At 41.9% G+C, this 27,625-nt stretch overlaps 1 protein-coding gene across 1 annotated transcript in view; it reads left to right on the forward strand.

Annotated features, from left to right (window-relative positions):
• The window catches only part of cpne9 (copine family member IX), a gene marked incomplete at both ends in the record, with an annotated part of 124,551 nt that overhangs the window by 32,601 nt on the left and 64,325 nt on the right, over nt 1–27,625 (forward strand). The window contains 4 exons of the mRNA XM_080496289.1: nt 16,527–16,573; nt 22,554–22,657; nt 23,874–23,913; nt 27,185–27,261. Of these exons, the coding sequence (XP_080352415.1) occupies nt 16,527–16,573; nt 22,554–22,657; nt 23,874–23,913; nt 27,185–27,261 (268 nt within the window). The remainder of the gene's footprint in view (nt 1–16,526; nt 16,574–22,553; nt 22,658–23,873; nt 23,914–27,184; nt 27,262–27,625) is intronic.

The raw sequence follows: 27,625 nt of genomic DNA on the forward strand, positions 1-27,625 counted from the left end.
ACTCCTCAAACTGTGGCTCGAGCCTCCCCTGTGGTCCACTTCAGTGCAGGCATCAAACATCTGGATATCGGAGGGATGCTTTTTCCCTCGAAGAGACTTTGAACTTTGAATCTTTAAACCAAGTTTAAAGGTTTTATATATATATATATATATATATATATATATATATATATATATATATATATATATATATATATATATATATATATATATATATATATATATATATATATATGTACACAATATTGTGCAAAATTCACTTTACAAAATGTAATATGTGTCCCATAGTCCATGAATGAGGAAATGAGTCTGTGATCTCCCTCACTTGCTCGCTCCATTTTTTGGTGAATGTGTGCTCATACAGGTGAATCAGTGGTTTTCTCTTCATGACATCATGTGGGGAAACAGCCACTCCCTCTGGTGGTGGATATTCACTTTGACCCTCCTGCAGGTAAATGAACTCTGCCTTCTAAAATGACCAGCCATGATTTCTCCTTCTCAAGGCCACCGGAAAACAGACATGGAGTAGATGTGGACAAACACAGAAACAGAAACAGCCTGTTCTCAGTAGAGAGACTTTTAGACTGGATGGAAATCAAGACCAAGACTTGATTTGAGGAAATATACTTTGAATACAACGTTGCTGGACCTCTGACACCGGTGTGAAGAAAGGTTTTGGTATTAAATATAAGAGAGACATTATGAATGGATTTTAATGAAGCATATCAGGCTCACTAATTATGTGCTGAAGAGAAAATTGATACGTGAGCGTAATTTGAATAAATCTGCGTACAATTGAGTCAGAAGAAAGTTCCTATGATCCAGGAGTAGAAGTTCACACATGTACCATGGAGAGAGGACAGCAGGAAGTGGGAAATTTAGACATGAACTCTGAGTGTCTTTTTTTTGTTATTTAACATAATTTACATCCTATACTATACACGGTATAGCCTCCAAGCTAACGTCATTGACAAATGGTTTGTCTCTCAACCCTGTACTTTTTAGTTTTATTCAAAACACCAAATTTGCTTGCAATTGATTTGTAACTGCAGGACATCTGCAAAGGTGCTGCTTGTGGTCCGATTATCACATCACTGCAGTGATTTGCAATAACGCTATTGCTGCTACCTCTGCTGAGTCGGTCCCCAACCATGCTGCGGTATCTGGTCACTGGGTGTTTCACGTCTGCCTGAGCGTTTGACCGACAAGTGTATGGATACAGACTCATTGCACAGTTGCTCCAGCAGAGCCAAAAAAGTCAAATGTTGTGGCTTGTCAAACACACAATAAATGCTCGTTCAGTTTTCGGGAGATGAACGGCAGCGGAGAAAAATCAATGGTGCACCGAGAACAAACGAGAACATCAGTGTTGAGGGAAAACACACACACACACACACACAGACACACACACACACACACACACACACACACACACACACACACACACACACACACACACACACACACACACACACACACACACACACACACACACACACACACACACACACACACACACACACACACACACATACACTGTGCCTCTGAAACAAAACCATAATAATTAGAACTCGAGGCCACGTATGCCACAAACCTAAAGGACAGTTTGGTTAATGAGCAGAGCCTTGTGTTTTTTATGTTTTTTTTTTCCAGACAAGAGAAAAGGTGAAACGCTAACACAGCGTGAAGAAAAAGGCTCTCTCCTACTTTGTGTTTTATACTTCTGCACAGGCTTTCACATTTCGAGTACATGTCAAACTACAGCCCTTTAAAGAGGAGAATATCAAAGACGGCTGGGGAGCTCGGGGTCAGACGCGCTGCGCGAGTTCAGCTGTCAGAATGGGAATATTTCTCCTGCTGCCCGCAGACTTCGCTCCGACTCACCGTTACGGTTCAGTCGATGCACCAGTCATATAGGCTCTTAGTGCTAATGAGTGTTTCATATTTTTTGCTTAATTACTTTGACGGAACAAGAAATGGGAAAGGACATAAAGTGGAGGTAGTGTCTTAATGTTTGTGGGAGCTGTTGCCTCGGGTCGAACTGTCAGCTCCAGCTAGAAGTACTCCAAGTACTCCCCACCGTATGCATATTGTTTATAATCAGCCGTCATTTTGGCAAATCCCTACAAAATGAGCGTGATTGACATCCACTCGAGATGTAAAGGAGCTCCGTGCCGCTGATTGCGTGCGACTCCTTTACACTTTCCTTTGCATGTGGATCTCATTTGCGCTGAGAAACTTGAGATTTGCTACTTAGTGTTGATCAGAAACCAAAAGATGAAAAAAGGACATTGTACACTGAGTAAGTTCTGATTATTTAATTTGTGTGAGGATGTCCTTCGTGAACTGAAGGCAGTTAACGGGTATGATGGGTATATGTCGGGAACTCAGACGTGCTGAGCAAAATGTATTGTGATGTGATAATTCTGTAAATATGATACTGACTGACAAAACGATATCAAACTCTTCTTTTCGTGTTAAAGAGTTTGCAGGGCTCTGCAATAGTCAATTGGTTTTCAAAGTGTGGGGTGGGCTGACAATGTGCAATCCTGTTGATCTTTCAAATTCAAAGTAAAACCATTCCTGGGACTGTTTAAAGCGATACAATATAGAAGTATAAAGTGTAACCCCAAGCTCATGTGGTAAAAGTATTGTGGTGAAAGTATTGCCTTTAGGTTTAGCCTCCTAAAAAAAGATGCCATTACAAACAGTGTTCTTTATTATTGTTGAACTCAGCTCTAAATGCTAAAGAGCTTTAAGCAGCAGAGAACATTGTAGGGATGCTTTTTCTTTAAATATTTTATGATGCGATAAAGGTAAAATAAGTGGAAGGTAAGACTGCTGGAAAAAAAACAACTTACTGTAATAAAGAGGTAAATGTAACTGATGGAACCTCAAAAGGACGTAAAGGGACTCAGCCTCCAACAAAGGCCATTGACTGAGGCTGAGAGAAGCTTTAGGAGGAAGACAATGGCACCTGAGGAGAGTCTACTGCTGACCTGATATGCCATCGAACTGTCCACCCTACAGGTTCACCTTATTACGAGGTGTGGGTCTCCTGCAAGTACAACAACGACCGCTACCACCACCATCTTACAGTTTCATCAAAGTTAAATGAAATAATGGGGATCCAGGGAACTCAGAGATTTCGAGGCAGACGATTTTAATCTTATAGGCTCACTGTTAGCCACACTGCACAGCACTATATCTCTGTTTGGAGATGTTGTAGCTGTGTTTATTGCCACATACTGAGTAACAGAAAAAAATGGACGAGAGCTCGTATTACAAATTTGAAAAGCTTGTCTTCACTAGTCAAATATGATAGCATTATTGTTCTGAGACGTATTTAACAGCATTCACAATGGAGTTTCTCAGTGTCGCACCTTTTATGAGTCTCATTTAAATATATGTTGTTACTAGCAGCAACTAGACGCAAAAGGAAACCGGTCACCATTTAACAAGGAAACCATGTAACCTGAAACACTGGTACTGTGTGCTAATGTTTACAGTGGATTTATCGCTATGACTCGTATAAATGCTGTTGTTCAAACAGTTTGTACCAGAATGTGACCCAGAAGGAGAGGCTCCTGAAGATGGTGAGTTAAAGATATTGTGTGTCTGAAAATGTTACTTAGTTTGGTCGAATGTGTCGTTAATGTTACTACCAAGTAGCTAACGCTAGCTCCTGCTAACTGTTATGGTTTATCATATTATAGGGAACTTATTCAGTATATCAGTACTCTTTCTAAGTTTTTATCTACATGTGGGGGGGGGGGGGGGGGGGGTCAAAGTGACTATCCACTACCAGAGTGAGTGGTCCTTTCCCCACATGATGTCATGAAGGGAAAATCTCTGATTCGCTAGAAATACAGACTTTCTTCACTTGTGGGGCCTCATATACAGGCTGTGGGGACACATATCACCTTTTAGGGATTTTTTACTGGACCTTTAATCATTTTAAAAATTATTTTATTTATGGCTTGCTTTACAAAAAAAACCCAAATCAAATCTGTTATTTGATTGGTACTGCATCACCAGAAAGCATAAAAGGAGGTGAGTGCAGGCCGATCAACTACCATTCCACATCATTACAGAGCCACGGCGTACATGGCCGGACCCGCCGGTGCTTCAAAGCCCTTGGGTTCTTTGGCATTTGAGATCAAGTGTGCTGGAATCCCATCAGGGAACTGCATCATGTGGCTGTAGAAACGAGTCTGTCCATCAGAGATCAAGCTGCTATCTTTTCCCATTGGTCTCCGAACACATGTTGGTGCTTGCGTTGACTTCCGATCCTACTTCAGTCGATAAACCTGAACCAGACTGAAGTCCTCAGGCATGTCTTCAGCTTTGAATGGTCACGACCATCCCAGTCTGTTGAATGATTGACATTCTCAAAAGATATTCAGAAAATCATCAAGGTTGGATTGGCTTGAAGTGATAATTTTTTTTAGATGTTATTCTTAATAGATTGAATATGTTGGCTTTTTAAATTATTATTCAAATCACTTGAACCACAACAGAAGGTCTGGTTTTATTCAGTTTTATTCACATAATTGTGACTGTTTTTCATGGGCATTGGGCACAAAAACACTTCTCTCAATATTGTACCTCCAAATCTGTTGTTCGGTCACAGAGAAATAACACTTACTGCTTTGCCGAAGCTCAAAACAAGATATTGAAAGACTAGAAACTTTAATCCCCATTCTGGAAGAATGATGAAATGTCCTTAATCAGACAAATGAATCTGTCTTTAAACTTTATAATCCACATATCTTTTCAATCTCGAAAGCTATCCAATCATCAATCTTTTCTTCCTGTTATATCTTCATTATTATGAACTGGGTTGGAGCCTGTTATGGACATCGGGCCAGTTCTACCCTGGAAGGGTCACCAGTCCATCAGTTCACTCGCCAGAAAAAAAGGACAAAAATCTCCTTTGGATGGTTCAGAGCCACTAACAAGAAAACCCTTGCATTGTTGGTGAAAACAGTAATTCCCACAGATAACTTAGACCTTTACAGATGACGCTAATGTACCGTAATTTCCAGACTATAAGCCACTACTTTTTCCCACATGCTTTGAACCCTGTGACTTGTTAATTTATGGATTTTTATGGCCAACGAACTCCATGCTACTCTTAAATGAGTGGTGCATTCAGGTGCATCACGTAACTCCAACTTTGTCTTTTCTTTTTAAATTTGGTGGGTGTGGCTTATATTCAGCTGTGCTCAATAGTCCGGAAAATTACTATATATTAAGACACTCCTCTTTTTTTTTTTTTTTTTTTTTACCAACCAAATTGTTGCTTCCTGCAGTTATCTGGTTGTACAAAGGTGAAGCTTCGAATAAGGGCATCATTAGGAAAGTATGTTTTGTCCTTTGAGGACCTGGAGTCTTGTTGCACCTTTAATAATGAAAGCAGCTGTGGAAATCACTGTCGTAGGAACAGAATTGCTTGGCATTAAGCTGCGTGGCTGTTTCAGATACAGCATTGGCGTAGTTACAGATAACCTCCAGAGCTTCTGCAAGATCTATCCTGGAACCAGACACTAAATTAGAGTCCGTTGTTATTTTCTTTTCTCTGTTATCGTGTTTCTTTATGATCTACCCACTGTGGCTCCGCTCTGCTATTTGATATTTACCTGGAAGCCGGGTTGGCAGTTTGACAAATTCAAACGGTGTTGCACATTATGATGAAAATGTCTCTTTCAATATGATGACGGAGGGAGAAAAAGACAGCAGAGGGATGGAATCCTTTGGAGAGCAGCTTTCAAAGCATCAGACAGCCGGCGGAATCATTACTGAAATCTCCAGACTGTATACCTTAGGCTTGAAGTGCGGCATGAATTTCACTCGACACGAATTCAATGAAAACAAGTAGACATTTATCATGAACACGTTTACGTGCGTCGAATACAGCATTGAGAAAGTTCTATATAGATTTCTATATAGATACAGATTATAGTATGTAGTCAGAACGTCCAGAGTTAACTGTCTCCAGCAGTTAGACATGTCTCGAAATCCTGCACATAGTTGTGTTTAAGTAGTGTTGCGGGGACACATTGAGCAGTCAGCGCTGTGTGGAGGAAGACGCTCTGCCAGGGACGAAGAAGAAGCAGCAGCAAAACCTCCGACATGCAAACAGATGCAAAAACATCTCACGAAGATAATCTAATGTTTATTCAGAGCTGCTAACGCACTGCAGGTGCTGTGGAAACAGCCCAATGCTGATATTAATTACAGTCAGACATCTGTTACGCTGCTGTTGGAAGATTCACTTGGTTCAGGATTAATGAGGTTCTTCTTTGCGGTAAAAAGGAGTTCAGAGACAGGATAACAGAGCTGTTCTTCAACAGCTTTGCAATGTTCAATAAAAGCACTTTTGCAGCTTTCCAACAGAGGAAACGAGAAAGAAAGAAAGGATTCAATGACCAACTTCTCATACTCGACAAACATTCTCAGCAGAGAAGCATTAGAGCTGGAGACACTTTTTTTTTGTTTTCTGGGCTGTTTGAAGTCGTTGATGTTCATCTTTAATACATTGTCAATACCTTTCTGAAAGAAATTCGTCATGACACTCATGCAAACACGTAATTCCAGCATTTAACTTCATGGAATATACCCGGTGTGCTGAACGTCTCAACGTCAGGGAAGCTACCAAACATTTCAGAGGGATCGTGTCAAAAGATCTGGTTTGTTCACTCAATCTCCATTTGCAACTGGGAAAACTATCAACAGTCAGTTTCACAATATTTAAGACTATTCTGAAATACTCTTTCTTTCATGCAATTTTGATTTTTGGGCTGAATCAGTCAAACGTTGTTGGTATTTTTGCTTGACGCCATCTTTGATATCCCAGAAACCCTTGCAGCACGTTTCCCAAGATCACGTCAGTAAACGAAACATAAACAGTTTTCTGGATCCAAATTCTGATTTGTCTCTCAACATATCGACTTTGATGTGGTTGATTTGGTCAACTGCAGGTTGGAAATTTGTGGTAATGGTCTGTGGTCTGTGTGATGGTGGTGGTTTGGTTCATCCTCTGTGCAGAAGTGATACCTTTATTTGGAAGCACCTTTTAAATAAGGTTTCTGGTAGAGTAACTTGAAACGATGAGCCTGGGGCTCATGCAACAGTGATGCAAGGTCTCCTGAAACGATGAACGACAGGGTTTCCTTCATCCCATTTCCAAAATCTCAACGGACAAATGTCTCCGGTCAGTGAAGCGCTGTGGCAAAACACACTAACACAACGAGCCCCAACTATAAGCAATGTCTACATTTGTTCCAAAGTCAGGAAACGTCTTGTATAATCTTAGCAATCCCGTCATGTAATGTCAATCACGCGACGCGAGCCACCGAGCTTCATCTTTAAACCATAAAATGTGAAATCTGGCCTGGTTTGAGTCCAAGTCTGGCCCTAATATGACTTGCAGTCGATTGTGAAGTGTTCCGGCCCTACGTCTGTCCAGTCCCTACTGTCCCTCCGGTCCCTCCGGTCCCTCCGGTCCCCGGACCATCTGGTGGCGGGGTTTGGAGGGACGGGGAATTGCCTGGTGATTTGGCCGCCAGACGAGCTCCTTCCTTTCTCGGTCACTTTCCATGAAGTGAGCAATCAGTCAGGCCCTTGGAACGCCAGCGACACTCTTGGGGCTGATACGGCGGATTAGTCCCGGCCTCGGTCGGCCCGTTCTGCTCTAACTCTGCAACCTCTGGGAATCATGAAGGTCCTGTGATTGTGATTGAACAGAGACTCTCTCTCTCTCTCTCTCCCTCTCTCAGACATCATTGTTTCTGTCCTGGAGCATGATCTCTGGAAGCTCTCGCTTCTTTCCTTAATCTTTTCTGTAGTTTAAGTGAAGTCTAGCACGTCTGGTTCAGAGATATTACGCCGATCTGGTGAACCCACACGGTGTGTGTGTGTGTGTGTGTGTGTGTGTGTGTGTGTGTGTGCTCATCCAGAAGGTTCACTGCCTGATGCCCTCTGTCTCATATCTTTTCCTTCTTTAATTGCTTATTAGGAAGTAAAATGTGGTTTTAATCGTCTGCCAGGCCAGACGTCGTGAAGTTCATTAGAGCTAATGTCCAAACTCGCACCCGGCCGACGGCGTCCGTCCAGACACAAGCAGCAACGTTGCGGCCAATTATTGATACTTCACATGGGGCCCATTGTTTATCTGCGCGTGTGTGTGTGTGTGTGTGTGTGTGTGTGTGTGTGTGTGTGTGCGTGTGTGTGTGTGTGCATGCGTGCGTGCGTGCGTGCGTGCGTGCGTGCATGTGCAAGTGTGAATGGGAGCTAAGCCAGTCAGCATGATGAATGTGTGGCTCATAATTGGGCCGCCTCTGCGTTATTGCATATTTATGCAGCTGTACTCAAAGACGAATATAATGTTGAACAAAGCAAAGAAGAACTCTGTAACACAATTAATCAGAGATAATAACGAGTTGAAGTGACCAGGGCGCGCGTCAGGCTTCAGGGAGGCAATCCATCAGGTGGTTTTCTGTTTAAGGAACAATTACAGAATAAAGTAACATTTCTAAAAGAAGCATTTTTTTAATGGTGCAACAGAAACCTTTAAAAATGAGTCTTTATATTATTACATCCCTTTTTTAATGAGTATACAATGAAAAACGAGTTACATTTTATGTATATTAAAATCAAATACTGAAAAATAAGCAAACTATACACTTTGTTTTATTACAGTTTTAAAATGTTTGACTACAGGGTTGGTTTAGTACATTTCTGGTCTCTACAGTAAATGTCCATGGGAAATGGGAAGTTAAGCTGGAAACTTTTGGAAATATTCTTTATAATCAATTACTTTATCTCGCTGAATCAAAAATGCATCATAGAAGTTATTTAATTCAACACCACAACATTTCTATGTGAAATTTTTAAATTAGACATTGGTAATATATCAAATTTCTTAAATACATTGACATATATCATCATCAAAGCTCACTTTGCTCGTGTGTGGCTTATATAGTCTTGTGCTCTGCTCTCAGTATTATGCAAAAATATATTTTCCCCAACTTTAAGTTCTCTATTCAAAGCTAAAGTTCAATTGAGTAAATTATTGTTTATTCCCATGGAAAGTTTCTGCTTTTGAAAAATGACTAAAATGCTGCAAACCTGGACATCATCAATACACATATAACCAAAACCTGACTGAGCTGTGATTTACTGTCCTCCCATGCACTGGTTTTCACAAAAAATGACAGAAATCGCGATTATTTTACAAACATTTTGAAAACAGCTGGTGAACAAAGATTACCATGGGAACAATCATTAATGTAATAATCTACAGCAACATTGCCATTTTAAATGGCCTAAAACCAATAACGTAATAAAATAGCAAAAGATAATTCACAATGATGGAAAGAGTGTATCCTCACTATGTTTCCATAATGAATGAATGTGATCATCCACTATGCAGAGTCTCTATTATAAAACTGCACAAAATGTGCAAAAATGATTTTAGCTAGTGATTAGTAGTGATTTTAGCAAAAATGATTTAAGTTCCAATTTATGTCTTACTACATTAGTGATGGCAGTTGCTACATTATGAACGTTTTATTTTCTTTTATAAACGTTTCTCTGTAATGTTCCTACACGTAACATTACAACAATGGATTAAAGCTCTTGTTACACTATTGGCAAGTCATTACATTATAGACTTTGTTACCTTGAAAAAGGTCCGAAATTATGAGATGATGTCCAGGTGTTATTTTATTGGCCATTATTACACTATTGGTTGTTACAGCTGATGATTTAAAATGTAAATCTGAAGGTAAAAAGACAATGAGACTGCAGGTTTGATTCTAATCTCCACCTTTCCATGAGCTGAAGTGTCCTTGAGCAATAAACTGAATCATAAATTGGTCCCAATGAGCTGCAGCTTCCATTGTGTGAATGTGATTAATGGTGTAAAGCGTTTTGTGTCCATCTACCATCTGTTCGTGTATTTATCATGAATCCTCCACATCTCACAATACACCCAAGGATTTCTTCTTATTCAACCGTTTGCCAATATACATCAAGAAGATGCTGTCAAAATAAAATAAATAAATTTAAATCTCAGTGTCCTCTGCTTATGTAAACCAGTCAACATCATATCTATTTATCCATCTGAACAGTTTCTGTTAGTGTAAATATGCAGCTGTGAATCCCCAAAATGACCTTAAATCCCCTCGTTGTAACCAAATTTAATCAATGTCAGATTTAAAATATTACATCTCGGTACATCTCATTCATCAGCTTCACAGTACAAGCCTGAGGTCAGGTTACTGAAGAGTACTCATTAGTTACAGTCACCTGTTTGAAGAGTTACTCGTGGCTTCCATGTGGGGGCAGGTTCATTTACACCCTGTCAGACACAGGGGAATTCACAGGACTCACAAATGCTTTTCAATGAACAAAAGCAAGATAATTGTTGGAAAAGTCACAGAAATTGTGTCAAAAAAACATAAATGCAACAGTAGATGTGCTGTTTTAAATGTTCACCACTTTTTTTTTTTAGTGTCAGTGGGAAAAAGTGGACAATGTTTACAATGGCGATATGTTGGATCAAACCAGTGCTTCTCAATTGGTGGGGCGAGCCCCCCTGGGGGGGCGTGGTGGGGTGTCAGGGGGGGCGTGAGGCAGGCGTGACTTGCAGTATTAGTGTCTTTATTCATGCTTGAGCGATGAAAAAAGGGCCTCCAGCTCATTTTATTAATTTATTTTGATAATCAGGCGATTGTATGCAGAATGCTGGTGCCAGCAACTCATACAGTGGTTTATACAGATAAATAAATAAATATTATCAGGTGCTCAATGGTAGTACAATCCGGGGGGGGTGGGCCTGAAATGTTTTTGTCCTCTAGGGGGGGCATGACAGAAAATAATTGAGAACCACTGGATCAAACCAATGGAAATGAAAAAGCCGGAAGAGATAGGAATTAAAAGACATAGACTGCGTTTACACACATATTTAAGGGGGAAAACAGAAATGTTTCGTTGCTTTTTCTGAGTTTGTTTCCTTGTTTCCGGAGCCACTGAAACAGCAACTTTTTAAAAACACTACGACCCAGTGTTCATGGAAACAGAGGAACACAGAACTTTTCAGAAATCATGCAACTGTGCATGAGCACCACAGTTGTCGTAGATAATTCTCCTGCACATGCTCAGTACTTTAATAGGTGACAGTCACCCGTAATAGCAATCCAACTTTGTCATGTGTTCATAAGAATCCCACTGTTAATGTTTATAGCGTATTGTTCTCTGTGCGGGTGTGTGTGGTTTCATTATAAAGATGAACAACAGCACCCACTAGTGGCCAGATATGAAAACTGCGTTTCCACAGAATATGGCTGCGTATTCAAAATGTTGCCGCATAAGTGCAAAACTATTCCGCAAACAAAAATGCAAAACTAATGCGTTTTCACTCGAAACGTCGTATAAACGGGGCTTAAGACGTGTCACACATGTAAACTCTGTTTGTACCCTGTTATAGATCATTATAGGAACCTGGATGACGTTTCAAGAGGTCAAATATGGACTAATTCTTGAAAACCTGGTTAATTTTGAACAAAAATATGGGCAACTTTGTCACAGTTCCCTCTTCATTGGTTTCTGTGAACATTTCTCATCTCCACTAATAACACATCATCAGGCTGGTGAATTAAAATCTCATGTTGTTTATCATTAAGATTGCTATTTTTAGTTGAAGTCTCACAGTGAAGACGAAGCTGAAGAATGTCATCAAAGTGTTTTGGTCACAAACTGAACGTGTGGGAGGACAGATACTGCCTGTGTGTTTCTGTTGAGTCTTAAATAAATCTGTTGTGAGCAGCAGTTTTACCTCTTCTTCTCACAGTTACACAGCCTGCTCAGAGAAAGACTCAAACACACAGTATGGCGAGAGGAATGTGGTCCACGGCGCGATAAATTCAAGATGGACTCAGAGGAAAATGACAGAGACCAAACTTAACCCTGACGGTTTCAATAATCTGTGACTTTCATTGAGCAGAAGAGTCGTTTCTGACCAAAACAAAATTTGTCTGGAGCCACAAAACATGTTTAAAAACCTTTATAAAGAAGATATCACAGCTCATGAAGTTTTATTTATAGACAAACCCCAAATCTCTCATTTGTGCTGTTTTCCAGCTAAAGTTAAGAACTGTAAATTTTTTAATGTGTTTCGCAGTTTCATGTTTTTCAGCCATTTGTGTGATGATTCAGTCCTATCATCCATTTTAGCCATTTGTTTGTACCCCCCCCCCCCCCCCTTTCTCATGGTTTAATGTTTGCCATTTTAGATTTTCCCCATATTGGACTTTTTAACAGTTTTACCAGTTTTATGTATTTTATAGCAATTATTATTGCTGTTGCTATTCTGACAGTTTAAGCTGTTTTAGTTGAACTTTTTTTTTACATTTTTAGTCAGTTTTGTCTTCTTTTTAGCCATTTCTGAATGTTAGAGCCATCTTGGCTGTTTTTTTCTTTTTCATTTTTGTAGTGATTTTAGCTATTTCAGCCTCTCCATGTCTTTTTGAACCATTTTTAACCTTTTTAACCTTTTCTACCCCAATTTTCAGTGATCTAAAGCGCTTGAAAAACAGTGTTGTGCAGTCAGGGGCAGCAAGACCCTGTCACAAATTATTTTTCTTTTTATAATTAAAGAGTGATTCTGAAATCTGTGTCTGGAATCAATGAGACTGCTTGTTCAATATTTATTTATTCAGAAAACGAATGGTTATATTTTGTAGAGGTCAAATCTCCTATGCCCTCTAAACGCATCACAGCTCCTTTTCCTCTGCTGGGGACCAGCAGTAACTGCATTCCACACGCTGCTATTGGGTTAAAATGTTGAGTGACAGTACCATCAGCCAATCAAATGTTGATGTTGTTACTGACTTAGGGCCAGCAGGGTTTCTCGCGCAATCCTTGCTGCCGTCATTGAAATGAGCTTGACTGATTGGCCCATGGACCACAGGTGGTGATGACGCACTGTTATTATCCACTACTCTGGAGTGATGATGGCGGCTAATTTAACAGCAAGAGCGGATGATATGACAGTGGACCTGCTTTGGGGAACTCTTTTTGCGGAAAACATGGAAATTGTGAGTAGAAGAAGACCGACACCACAAATAGATGAGCTAACTCAGACCAACAAAGGCTTGGTGCGGCATTTTACAGCGGAAACGAGCAACACTAAATGATTGTGTGACAGCTAGCTGGGAGTGCAACAAGGTGTTGTGCTGACATGTTTACTCTTCGGCACCACCTCTGGAATAGAATAGCAGTAGTTTTAGCAGCGTGTGATGAATGAGTGCTAGTTTTTCCATTTTTTAGCATTACTTTTTATTATTACTCTGGATTAGATTGGCACAGCTGTTGGCATTTGGTGCTGTTTTTCGTTGTAAATGGGTGTTTCCCATACAATCATGGTGACCGCCAAGATTAAATTGTCAGGTTTTGGTTGACCAATGCAATATGGCACATCGCGCTGTCTTTCTCCGTTGTTATTCATACAGACACGATGCATTTCACCTTTTTTTCCAGATTTTTTTTAATCGCATTCAATCATTTCAACTGTTTCAGTTGTTTTAATTGAGTTTTTTTGTGATTGTGTTTTTTTCATTTGGTTAAGTCTTCTTTTTAACATTCCTTGTGGTTTTAGCTATTTTATCCTATCTGTTATTTAAATAACATTTATTTGAACAATTTATCTCATTTATCTGCATTAGCCCGTCTCAGACAGGAGATAAAAGTCCCTTTGAAAATGAGTCTTCCTGTTATAATATTGGCCTGATGGAGCATTAACAGGACTGGAAATATCACTTGTATATAAAAAAAGAAGCTGAAGAGACATGGGTGTTCACCATCAAGCGTAATGAAGCAACACAAGTCATGGATCCTTGAAAAATCAATACAAATATAAAGGTGATGACTGATACGATATGATGGCGACAGAAAGTAAAACTGACCCGAGAGATTATAAAGTTTTGTGTCAATGATTTATTTAAATATCCAGTAGTTTTCACACGTAGAGCATTACTCGGGTTCTTTGAAAGTCAAGTGAACTTTATGAGGGGAAATGTACAAAAACAAACATTCAACCCAAAGAAACACAAGATGAATATTTTAGAAGGAAATGTCTTAATCAATGTACTGGTGAGGGGAGCACTGACGTTCTTTGTTTTTGTACAAGTTAACTTGGGGGGGAAAAAGATGTTTATAGTTTAGAAAGAATAAAGATTGTGATTTGAGGAATCAATTAAACATTTCCCAGCATTAAGTTTTCAGGAGAAATCAAGGCACATAATTAAAAGAGAAAAAGCCAAAACTCTTCATATTCAGACTGTGTTTGAAGTACCAGTTACTTTACTTACTTTACACAATGCATTTTAAAGAAATTTTTCAGTAAAAGGTCATTTTTTTGGTGCTTGGCCATAAATATACATATATAAACATGTGCATATTGGTCTGGTGTTTGTCAGTGTGGCTACAGCAGATTAATTATCAGTGATGATGATTCCATTTGTGACACATCTGAGCAAGACTTTTTTTTTAATCTTCTAAAATAAAAAATGGATAAACTGGCTAAACATGACATACAATACTACAAATCCCATTACAAACTAGTAATGAAGGAACTTTGAGACAGGAAGACCTCCACAATCTTGATTTCTCTTCAGCACGGTGGAGCAGTGGTTATCAATGCTGTCACGCAGCAACAAGGTCATGGGTTTGAGTACCAGCAGGGCCTTTCTGGAGTTTGTATGTTCTCTCCATGTGAGGGTTTCCTCTCTCGGTCCCAAAACATGTAAGCCCCGCCCCCAAATCCAAACAAACCAATCGCATTCAACTACCATACTGTCCGGTCGTAGAGGAGCAGGAGAGCTGGAGACACTTTTGTTGATTTCTGAGCTATTCACGTCATTTAAAACACAACAATGGTCAAACAATGTGTCTGCGGCTCATCAACAGTGATGTGAAGTATCCTGAAAGGATTAAACGATGGGGTTTATTTCTTCTCATTTCCAAAACCCAAACAAAACCTGGACTAATGTCTCCAGTGGATGAAGCTGTGTTGCGGTCTTGAAAACCACACGAACTCAACTCCGCAGCTATAAACAAGGATGTCTGGACAATGTTTCATCTTAGCAACTCGTCATGTAATCTTAATGTCTGTTGGGGTGTGGTTGCGACGTAAAGATGTCGTCTGCTGCAACGGCTTGTCTGAGTTAGTGAACTACGGGGGCGGGGCTTAGCGAAGGATCAAATCTAGAAGTCACAACCTTGGATGTTTATTAAGAATTTGAGACCTCAAGCAAAGACATTATGAAGTCCTCTTTTCAAAGAGCAATTCATTAACGCACATTATGACACTTGCTTACAGAAAAGTAGGACTTGATTCATAAGTTAAAGCTTCTACTTACCAACTTGAGATAATGATGGCAGCAGTGTTTGTGTGGCTCTTTATCTGAGCTGTCGGCTGTGTGACGGCTTCACTCATTACGTTCAGCTGAAGTCACATCAGCAGAAAGTGATATGTTGGTCTGTCTTAATGAAAATATTCAGCTGCTCACCCTCCTATGGGGGCAATGTCATTAACAGGACATTTAAAGACCGCTAACATCTGCTGCTGCAAAACACCGCAATCCTTCGGAGCATAAACAGTCTGCAGCAAGTCGAGTTTAATGGAGTCATTAATTACAGAAACAGGGAACAATATTAGAAAACTTCGCACCTAGTTTGGATCAATGTCTTTTATTAGGAAACACAGGGAGTTCGACCATATTGCTTCTGTTTGCGGCTGTTTAAAAATCTGCGTTCTTGTTGGACACGAAGCATCTCTGGGTTTTTAGTTTTTTTTTTTTTTTTTAAGTTCATTGGAGAGGTTAAAATAAGTTAGAATTCAGGAGAAATGTTCAAATGTAAAAATAAAAATCTGCAAAAATAACATTTGGAGATGATGATGGTTTGGATATTGCTACATTTCTTTTTCTTTTTTTTTTATTGACGTGAATGACAAGAAAACAATTGGAAAGCCCCAAAGAAGTCTTAATGTGTCATAAATCAAATAAATTCCAGTTGTTCTACACATCTGGCTGCATTATAAAGGAAAATACTGTGGCATTGTAGAGAATGTAAGTCTATTAGGCGTAGAAGCATACGGGCCGCTGCGGAACACAGACGAGCCAACAAACTGAAGTTGTGGCTCTCGTATAAATGTTTTGATTTTCCTCATTGGGAAGAACCGACGGGAGGTGTCTCACTCTAACGTCTCCCATGTTGGCTCCATGACAACACACGGGAAATAACAGCGTGACCCTTTCAAGCCGTTACAGTACGTCCTACACGAAGGTTTAATGGTTGTTGATAAAGGGCGGGTGCTGCCATTTTAACAGATTTGACATGTTATCACCCAACATGCAGGAACCGTCGGGCACTAAACTCAACCGGATCACTAACTTTTTTTTTTTTCCTTTCTTTTCTTTCATCCATTCTGGCACGTCTTCCTCTGCTCTTCCTCCCAGTGGTGGTGTTGTACCTGCAGGCTGTGGGAACTAAAGAATGGCGAGAGGTAAGTTCCGAATCCTTTCCTTCCTGACATCTGCTCTGCGTCTACCTGTCTGCTGTCGGATGGGCTATTTATATTTCTCTCACAACGCTATATACTTCCTCTGCTCTCGTGCCTTTGAGTCAGGGCAGGAAGTGACAAGAAACCCCTCCAAAATATTGCGGCGGAGAAGTGAAAGTGTCAACCCCTTCAGTTGCCCACTCAGTGTAACCAACGTCTGAAATGAACTCAGGCACGGAGGACAGGAAATGAATTTAATAAAAACAAAAAACTCCACACACCTGACCCAAACGGATGAATCAGGAGGTTAAAGGTCTCATAGTATGCAAATATCAGTTTCTAGTGGCTGTCTAACAGTAATATGTGTATGGAGGCCCCAGAAGTGAAGAAAGTCTCTCACCCCCCTTACTTTTTAGGTAAATGTGTGCTCATACGGGCTAATCAGAGATTTTCCCTTGATGATGTCATGCGGGGAAATCACCACTTCTCCTGGTCGTCAATACTCCCTTTGACCCTTCATGGGTAGATGAGCTCTGCCCGCTAAAATTCCGAGTGGACATTTTGTCTTTTCACAAACGGTATTGGAAAAAAAAAGACACAGCTCATTAGCATTTAAAGGTACAGACACAGAAACGCTCTGTTCTCAGTAGAACTCGCCAGAGGGACTCTAAGGTCTCCGTCACTCTGCAGGCAACTGTGACCCAATTCCAATTTTCTGTTCACAAGTAATCAATATCAAATCGGCTTTGTGAATTCAATGTGGAACTTGCAATTATGATTTTTTTTTTTTTTTTCTTTCACACCAGACCCAGCCCTCTGATCATTTGTTGTACCAAATCGGATATCCATTTGATATCTTTGAACACGCCACCGTCTAACCAGGGTTGCCAGATTGGGCGGGTCTTCCCCCTCGTATATCTTTTCTTTGTTTATTAATTTGTCTTCTTATGATGTGGTCTTTACCACAGTTATAGTAGTTTTATGGTTATGACATGATTTCCACACAGGCTGAAATGTAGCCTTTTTTTTAAATTGAGGTGTGGTTTATATATTTTGTTCAGGCTGAAACAGTGAGGTACATCTGGCAACCATAATGCTGGCCGGCATGGCATCCATATTTACTTACGTAAACGGCGTGCTGGGTGTGACATCACGCCTTTGTCTCTGCACGCGGTCACTCTGGGGTCCAATAATGTCCACACTGGAGTCTCTGAGTGAGGTCGCGTTTAAAATGTAGAGTGAACGATCACGTAGAGAGATCAGGTCTCGGCAAGAAATGTGAATATCAAGACCTGCAGGTGAACGAGGCTTCAGACTGGCTGGAATTCCAGATCAAGGCGGGATTTGGAGAAGTACATTTTGAATACAATGTTGTCGGGCGTCTGACACCATGTGAATTGTTGGAAAACTGTAATACGAGACCTTTTATAGGAAAAAGCAATAGGGGAGGGGGGGGGACCATTTAAATTTCTGATGAATTAAATTCACATCATGACTCGGTGCAGAGAAAAGGACGGTATCTTCATCAAAGATGCACCAGCTGCTCCACTTGACTTCTCGCTGTCTCGTCGTCTGTCAACGTTTTAAAGGGAGTTCGTGATACGCCCCATTCATTTCGCCTCTTTTTTTTTTTTCTTCTTTTTTAAAAAAATTGACTCTCTTCTTAGTATTTCCATCTGACTCACTTTTCTAAATGTCTCATCTCTTGGCCCGATTTCCCCTCATCCAATTAGCCTACAACACGCTGACGTTAGTGGAGTTATTTACCCATTCAGAGGCGACCCTGATGCGGCAGCGAGGGCTTCGCCGCCGCTGATCCCTCCGCTCCCAGACTCCTCACACCTCCTTATTCCGTGCGGCAGGGCTTAATCAAAAACACAGCGTGAATTGTGCTGCAATCAGCAGAGTAAACATCCCGCCGCCGGCCCGGCACACGCAAACACTGACACTTGGAGCAGATTATTGTATTGGATGGGAAAACTTGACAGATCCTTTTCTTTGCTTTTTGACATCATCGTTTGCCTTTTTGTAAGTGCTCCTTTTAGCCACTGCGTTAATTCTGAAGGAATCGGTTTGCGTCCCTTAATGGTATCGCTGTCGGTCGATGTCCTTGACAAATCACGATGTGGAAGAATTCAAGTGCAATTTGATGAGATGTGAAATGCACCGAGGGCGGAATTAAAATTGTAGGAATGTCAAGAGCCATTCACAAACTGTATCTCAACACACATGCAGTCATTCCCAAAGCTTGAAAGTCTTTAAATATTAAATAATTTGATATGTGGAAATCTAATTCTTAACCTCACGCTGGATAAAGAACTTTTCTAATGAAAACGCATTGTTTTGAAAATGATGTTCGTTTATTTGGAAATGGCAGAAACGCTGAAAAATGATGTAGCGTCTGTAGGACGACGACTGTGCGTCATTTGCTTTTGTAGTGAAACGGCAGCATTTCGAAAAAGTTGCATTTTCGCCTCCATTTTCCATTGAGATGGATTCTAAAGTTTTTGCTCCACCTTGCCAACCGCGATCAAAAAATTGTGTTTCCAGTGGCTCTGAGCACCTTTGAAATGTAAACGGGGTGAAAGTCTTCCTCTGTGATGTCACGGACCCGAAACAAGCGATGTCTGCTGGTTTCTGCACCGACAGCTGCCGTGTCGACATGTAAACAAGCAGTCAGCGACGACGGCCTGTTCGAGTTGGCAACAGTAACTAACGGAGGCGGGGCTTAAACAAAGGTGGTTTATATAGTAATTATTCATTGGCATGAATAAAAGAATAAAAAGATTCGCTCCCCCCTCTGCCCTCCATGTTTCAGTTGCTTTCCTGTTCCAACCCACATTCTCACTGCTTCTTTGGAAACGTCTGCGCAGGCCTGGTAACCTCCATTCATTTGAATCGGATGTATTGGACACGGAAGGAATCCATCTGAAAAATGCAGGGCAATGGGTCCCACGGGACCGGCGTCGAGAGACACCAATGTAGGGTAAGATGATATAGCGAGGAAAGAAATAAATCCTGGTACCAATAACTGCCGGGAAAAAAAAGGAAAAACCGATTGGCTGCTGGTGCTGGAAGGGAAGACGGGAAGCCGTGCTGGAAGCCTGGACATTATATTTTTATAATGCACTGGACCCAGGTGCTACTGATTTGGTTGGATTATGCAATCAGCCAATGCAATCAGCTTCTCTGGCACCGCAAACACAACTTGAGGAGACGGTAAATGTGAAGGGTGTGCACACATGCTGACACGGACCGCTGAACCACAGCAACACACCGGGAAAGGACCGGCCATTTAAAGGTCACAAGTTTTTTCCGTGCCCTGGTCATGGATGCACTCCACTGGCTCGGCGGAGATGGACACAATTCTGCACACTTTATGAGCCCGACGCGGTGAAAACAGGAGGAACATCCAGTCACCCCACGAAGGGAAGCTTGGAGAATTCTCCCGGCACAGAGGAGCACAGGAATAATCTTATTTTAGCACCATTACATTTTTCAACTACCTCTGAACCTTCATTCTATCCAAAAGCGGGGGTTACGTTTTCATGAGCTTCAGGCGAATTTCAAGAAAATTGTTCATTCAAGACTGAAACAGCTGACATGTCTCTTAAAAGGAGTCATATTATTCAACTTTTCAACACTTTCACATGGTCTTGTTGGTCCAAAAACGTTGAATTCAAGGTTTATTGTTCCAAATCCAGCTTCTCCTTGATTTTCATTCGTTTGAATATTGGATCTGTGTGAGCTGGACTGGCTCCGCCCACACACGCCCATCAGTGGGGAAGAGGAGGAAGTACTTCCTCTCGTGGTGCCATGTGCCAGAGCAGAGCTGCCTTGATTGTGGGAGGAGTCAAAGGGGAGGAGCCTACCTTGATTGTGATTGGCTAAACCCCCGATGACACTATGTAGGGTTTGATTTCTGATTGGCTGGTTGGAGCAACACACTTTTTAAAACCTGGAACAAGCCAGAGAGAGAGAGGACACACTTTCTTTATCTGGGGCGTCATGTCGGGTATGGGAATGCTTATTGCTAGTGGAAAACCATTAGAAAGTGAATTTTGCATAATATGTATATGTATACACATGAAAGAGTTACTGTTATAGTGTTGTTGCACATGTTTGTCTGTTTTGACTCTTTGCTGCCTTTCTCTTCATCGCAAAAGAAAGCTCCAAGAGCAGTCGACTAAAACACATTTTAATTAGTGATCCAAGTATGAAACAGAACTAAATATTTACCTGAAGGTAATCAGGAGGAAAAGACAACAATCACATAATGTGAAGATAAAACAAGTGAGCTTTAGTCACATAAGACACTTACACTCCGGCTATCTGATTAAACACGTGTTGCTGGCAGTTTATTTCTCTCTAAAGGTTTCCTGTGTTATTTTACGAGCGTTCGTGGCCTAATTTCCTGTAACAATCAGTATTCTGCAACGTCCAAATTGAAATATTCTGACAATTATGTGTTTGTTTTTTTCCTTCGGGAGCTGGAGACTGACCGTCTCCTTTGATTAACACGCACCCACACGGTCCTGACGAAGCACTTTAGCTCCAGAGATGCTTCAACCCCGAACACAGAGTTTGTGTCTGTGGAGATTACTTTAAACATGAATAAAGCTTAATCCAGGCTCCTGTACAGTTTCAGAATCGACACAAAGGCCACCACCGTTACGTATTGGCGAGAGAAGTGCTAAATCCGGGGTCAGTTCACTGCGTTCTACCCGACTGACCCTTCACAGACATATTCTCAAGTTCTGAGAGCATCAGAGACGTGTTATCCAGCTCCAGCTCCAGGCACTGCAAACGTATCGTGGCCACAGCTGAACTCTGCAACACTCTTAAATCAGCTACGAGACGCATTCATTCTCCAGCATGAGACCTGCAGATTACTGAGGTAACAAGTCATTGTGAAACCTCCACCCTGAAAATGCATCCGCCTAATGCAACTATTGTACTCTGTCGTCTACAGACGGGCTGTTTCACTCACCAAATCACAATAAGTGCAAATCTTCCATGTGGAACACAACATCTATGCTCCTACCCATGAAACAAATTCGAGCACTAATCTTTCTTTTGTGCAAAAAAAATAAAATAAAAATGTTGTTGTTCGTTTTTGGCCTCGAGTTATTTTTTGACCCACTGTGTATTGTATTCTGAATTAAAAACTCTCTTGTTGACTGATATATGTGGCAAAGACAAGTGGAGGGGGCATTCATTTAAGTATACATTGTGTTTGCAAAGAGCCTTTTTAAAGTCTTGTATGAAATGGCCCATGTTAAAACCTGTCGTCGTCTCTATTCGCTCCACAGTCGCCCACAAAGCCGTTACACCTCTTAACCAGTCGTGTCTGGGAGAGATTATAAATCAAGAGCCCCCTAACCTCAAAAGTAAAAACGCTACAGGGGAAATATCAGGGGATTTTCCCGTCGGGTCGATGCGGCGGAGAGGTTCTGGGGTCGGCCAGACCCCCGCCCCCGTCAAGTGAGGCTCTGGGTAATGGATAGGCTGGGGACGGAGTTGATAGCATGGATTATGTGCACTGGGCACTAAAGACACGAGTCCAGGCATTGAGACCCCGGCGAGGCAGTGCCAAGATCAATAGCTCATTACGCGCTGCTGTCGGGTCGGTGGCCGCGGAGGCGAGGCCAGCAGCCCACCGGGGGGGATTACCGGCGTGATGGAGAGATGGCCCCGGCCCGGGGAGAGAGGAGGGGAACCGGGCCTCTGTGGGCTCCAAAGGCGGAGCGCTGCCGCCTCTTAATTGTGACCGTCTGATTTCTCCGGGGACACGGGGCCGCGGCGCGGACCAAGTGGCGGCACCTTGTGTGTATTCTGGAGTTCCTCTTTATTTGTGAAACGTTCCAGGTGGATCTCATGAATGTTTACCTTTTCCCACTCATTCTATTGGAGCCGTTTTATTAAGTGCTGAATCAATACACGTTTACCACCAATTATCACTCCCTCTTTTTGCTTGCCGCAGTTCGGCAGAACCGAGGTGATCGATAACACTCGCAATCCGGATTTCGTCAGGAAGTTCGTGCTGGATTTCTTCTTTGAGGAGAAGCAGAATCTGAGGTTTGACGTGTAAGTAGATTTCACCATTTCTCAATAAACGTGACGGCCGAGCAAGTCGGAATGCCTTGGATTGTTTTCTTTAAGGCTCTCGGTGAAGCTCCTCCTTGTGTCAAGAAGGAAATTGTTCCACTTTAAGTTAAATTACCAGGTCAAGCACTGCTGGACTGAGACGCTTTGAGCTCTGATACTGAGAGGAGACGTTAAAAAAAAAAAAAGGTCACTTATCAATGTCACTTAATGTCGGTCTTCTACCTGTAATCCATAATCAATAGGAGTATCCAGATCCCTGACATGCCTGTGTAACTTTAATCAAGGGTCTGAAATGTGATTTATTGTTCAGCAGAGCCTGAAGGGCCGAAGCTCGATGCTTTATCTTCTTCTCTCTCTCTCTCTTTTTTTTTTCTCAGTAGGGAGCTTGAGAGTTGAACTGGTTCATTGTTTGGGATGATGGAATCCATGTTGCACATCTTTGTAACACAAAGGAAACTGTCCTGTTAGCCATTACCATTGTACTTTAAAAGCTCAATTGAATTACGTTGTTTACGAGATTAACAAAATAAAAGATGGTTCGCTTTTATAAAAGATGCCTGAGATGGTTAGGTTGGCAGTGAGAATGTCTTACATGATATGGTAAAGTTGAATAAGTGACTGTAGTAGAGAACAGCTGGACCTCCGGTTCGGTCACAGGTCCGTTTCCGTCAGGATCAGGGAGAAACAACTACTAACATTGAATCGGTCAACTTTACGATTGAAACAACTAATTCATTTAAGCCATTAAAATTAATTATTAACATAGTTGTGAACTAATTTAGTCATCAATTGGTTGGTTCATATTTTTTTTACTGTAAGCCACCCATTTTATTAAAATTTTCTGATCTGCTCTCGTATCTACCACAGGGTGGCAGTAATGAGCCACCTGTGGCTGTAATTAACCAATAGTTTTTGCGAAAACTTGGTAGAATACCTGCATATACGTCCATCCACTAAATAATTTAGAACGAGAAATTCTAAAGCTCGGAGGCTTTCACATTGGCATGCCTGCTATCAAATACAGTCACATTTTATAGCGTGTCCAGTCGGTGTAATAGTCAAGTTATCAGTTCTTTGGCTCTTTGGAATCTGAATTGTTCTCCTCGGGTTCCTCACCCAACAGCCTCCATTGTTCCTTTGTGTCTTTCTGGTACGAATTCTTCTTCTGATCTTGACTCCATCTCCTCTCTCGCAGGTACAACGTGGACTCCAGAAGCTGCAACATATCCAAATACGTAAGTTCCAGCGCGGCGTCCTCCGGTGACGGCTTCGCCTCGGAGCTGGCAGCCTCTCCCCGTCAGATGTGTCACATTACTCGGCGTTACTCACACTGCCGAGGCTAATTTGCAGTGAATGAGCGCAGCAGCTGACGATGAGTCGGCATGAATGCATTTTTGTGTTCGATTCCCTCTCAGCCCTCCTCTTGACTCTGTTCTTTTATTCATCCCCCTTTCCTCCTCCTGGACTGAACCCCTCCGGGGAGCAGAAGGTGAGTACTTTCACCTGCAGACTGCCCCGGCATTATATTATCTTTTACTCATTTCACTTTTCATTTTCCAATATATTTCGGGATTCCCCAGAAGAGTCTGTCCGTGTGCATGTGTGTGATTCATTCACTTTAATTTTATTGTATTTTTTTTTTTTTCTCTTCCTCCCTGTCCTTTCATCTCATTCCATCAAGGGCCGGCAGCTCCCACCCAGAAAGCTTTACCTCTGCAGTCTTTTCTCTGTGTGCATTTCTTTTCTTTTCTTTTTTGTTTTCCCTCTTCGCTCAGGTAAACACAACTTTCAGAACTCTGCTTCAAAGCCGGAGCAGCTGTCGTCGTCGTTGTTGTTAGAGGCAGAATACCACAGCAGATTGTGCTCGTCAGGGCATTTTACAAGGACTCATCTTTTTTTTTTTTGGGGGGGTGGGGGGGGATCACACCTACACCTGCTCACGCCTACGAACCAAACAACACTCTGCCCTCTTTGCCATGCCGTTTTATTGTCCTGTCATCGCTCCTTCTCTTTCTACGTTTCCTGCCTTTGTTTTGTGTGGGAAGGTTGTACACCTCCGAATCGGTTCAATGAAAGCGCTGAACCACCAGGAAGGCTTTCTTTTCCAGCCCCGGGACATTTGCCTTACTCGCACTGTGGTCCGTTTTAAGAAGAATCAATCGGTCAGCGTGCGGCGGAACGCTACAACCCTGCTCTGCTTCACGGAGCTTGACCCAGTTGGAATAATAAATGCTTATATAAATGTTGGAATTAAGCTCCTCGGTTCATGTCTAATTTAAAATGGCACTTTGCCAAGATGAGATTGAACTTTAATGGAAGTTTAATGACTTTAATATCTCCCTGACTGTCCCCATTGATTTTATAGTCTTTCATAATTGCTATCGAGCCTATTATCTTTAGCGTTAACCCTGTTTTGAAAAGCACAGGAAGCTGAGAAACATGTGGACCAGGGAATTTATTGGTCCTGTTGTCTTTTAGTTGGCTGGTTCCCTGGTTGCCTACCCTGGTGGATAGATTGGAAGAGCTCAACAATTAAATGGGAATCTCTCCAATGAGCACGTCGCAGCATTTGGGAGATGTGAAAATTGAAAACTGCAGTGTACAGATGGCAAGAAGGGGCTTCAATTTGTTATGTTGGGGTCTTAATTCAGCTCGGGTGACTGCAATTCCTCTTCATCAATGCTGACATATCAAGGAACTGCCAGCAGAGCTCAGAGACGGGATTGTTACAAGGGACAGGTCCGGGAAAGGCTACAAAAAAATGTTGCTGCAGTATTTTATTCCAGCTTGTCAACAGCATTCTGTTCTCCACGGTTATTAAAGAGGAGTTTGGTTGGGTCACGGGGCAATGGAGAAAGAACGCAGTGGTCAGTCTGAGTATAGTTCAGAAATCACGTGTCTTGAGTCAAGATTATTCCTGAAATATAATGGTGACTGAGACCACGGTGTGTTCTTCAGCGGGAAACTGTTTTGAAGCACCTGAAGAACTATTAAAACTGTAAATGCAGCTCCATACTCGGCCATGACTAATGGAAGATAAGATAAGATAAGATAAGATCGCCTTTATTAATCTCACAGTGGAGAAATTTACTTGTTGCATACAGCTCTTGAGGACACATGAGGAAAGGAGAGGAATGTGCAAACTGTTAGTAGAATAGGCAAGGAAAGTGCACACAGTTAGTAGAATAGAGGTATCTTGTATACAATTTTACAAATTAAGTGACTTAGATAAAGTGTCCTAGGCGCAGGGGTTGTTTCACATGCTGTTGCTGTTACTACACAGTCCTGTTGTACAGCTTGGTAATCGTGATGACATCATCGTGCTTTAAAATCTGGGGTCTCGTGTTGTGGAGTCATGCGAACTCGGATTATTTTGCGTCAGGATTTACACGATGGTTTGACTCATAACAGCGACCACCCACAGTTGGTCAACAGCCAAACTGAATTGACTGAAGTATGAGGCGATGACTGATGTGACACCGGTGCAAAAAAGTAATGGAGGTGAAAAGCAAAAGGAAAAGTTTATGGGATTCTGAAAAAGAGCAACTTGGCAGCCATGGCCTTGTTTACATAAGATGTGATCCACCTGTGACCATGACATTGAGGCATTGCGATGTCATTGTCCTTGCACGTTGACTTAAGACACAGCCGGCGTCACCATATGTCCATGGACGTTTCCTCTGGAGGTTGACATTATACAGGAAAAGTTGCTGATGTTGTTGTCCCCAACTTTATGGCTAACAACTGAAACAGGGTGACGACTGGACAACATAGAATATTGTCTCCAGAAGAGTTAAGAATCAAGTACGATATATCCAAAATTTAACTGAACACATGTGGCCCTTTTAGGAAACCTGGTGGCAGCATCATGCTGTGAGAGTTTTTACGTTACGGTTGAGGGACCGTCAAGAAAAGTTCAGATATCCTGAATGACATCCACATAATTTAGGACCTGGAGCCGGACGTGTTTACACAAAGACAATATAGGACCTCTCAGACCGGGGGAGACGACTCTGGTCCTCAAGGGCCGACGTCCTGCTTGATGTGGGTAAAACTCTGGCTCGTGTTCACATTCCGTCTCCTCCCACGCCGAGGCGCTTCCCTGCTGCAACAGCGGCCACATTCTCTGTTTGCTTGGTGGATTAATTTCCGGAAGGCTCCGGTGGTGTCCTGTGATGACCGGCGGGATAACATTGTTATTCTGGAAGTGGGTTGTAGAATTTGTCACCTCTGATTCAGTGTGTAGGAGGAGAGATTGTGCTGTCAAAACTTACTGTCGGGTCCACGTCGCATGCTGATGTCACGGCCTTGTCGGGATGGACGCCCCCAGGCTCCCGCCCTCACCCCCACACAAACTGATGGTGGCAGTTCACCTGCAGTTCCTAACACACATGTTCAGTTCGTGTTCATGTCCATTGTTTGGAGTATTTTTTGTTTTTTGTTTTGATGCCCAAATGGTCTCCTTCGCAATTAAGGTCCTCTTCTCTTGCTCGTTTCCCCACTCAGGACTTTCTGGGTCAGACCTTCTGCACACTTGGCGAAATCATCGGCTCCACCGGAGGACGTGTGGAGAGGACCCTCTCGTGAGTCCCCTCCTCCCTCTACTTCCTTTCCTTTCTGTCTTTGTTCAGGTGTTTTTGAATTCCTATTTGTGATAGAAATTATGTGCATCGATAATTTCCTCAGCTGGCCAGAGTGAAATGAGCCCCCCTCTGTCTTTTGTTCCATATTTATTGACGGCTGCTGTGGAGAACAACGGCATACGGGCCACCTCGCTAATGCAGTGTGTATACACTCAGCCAGTTTAAATAGCCTCATCTGTTATATTGTTAGCTCAGAGTAGGAGAGTACGCCGCGGCCCGCAGAGCCGCTCCTCTCCGGGCTGCTGAAGAAGTATCGACTTATTCGTATTCCTTTAGACAAAAATATGACGTGAAAGAAGTCATA

Source organism: Blennius ocellaris, assembly GCF_963422515.1.
Source record: "Blennius ocellaris genome assembly, chromosome: 5".
NCBI classification, from domain to species: domain Eukaryota; kingdom Metazoa; phylum Chordata; class Actinopteri; order Blenniiformes; family Blenniidae; genus Blennius; species Blennius ocellaris.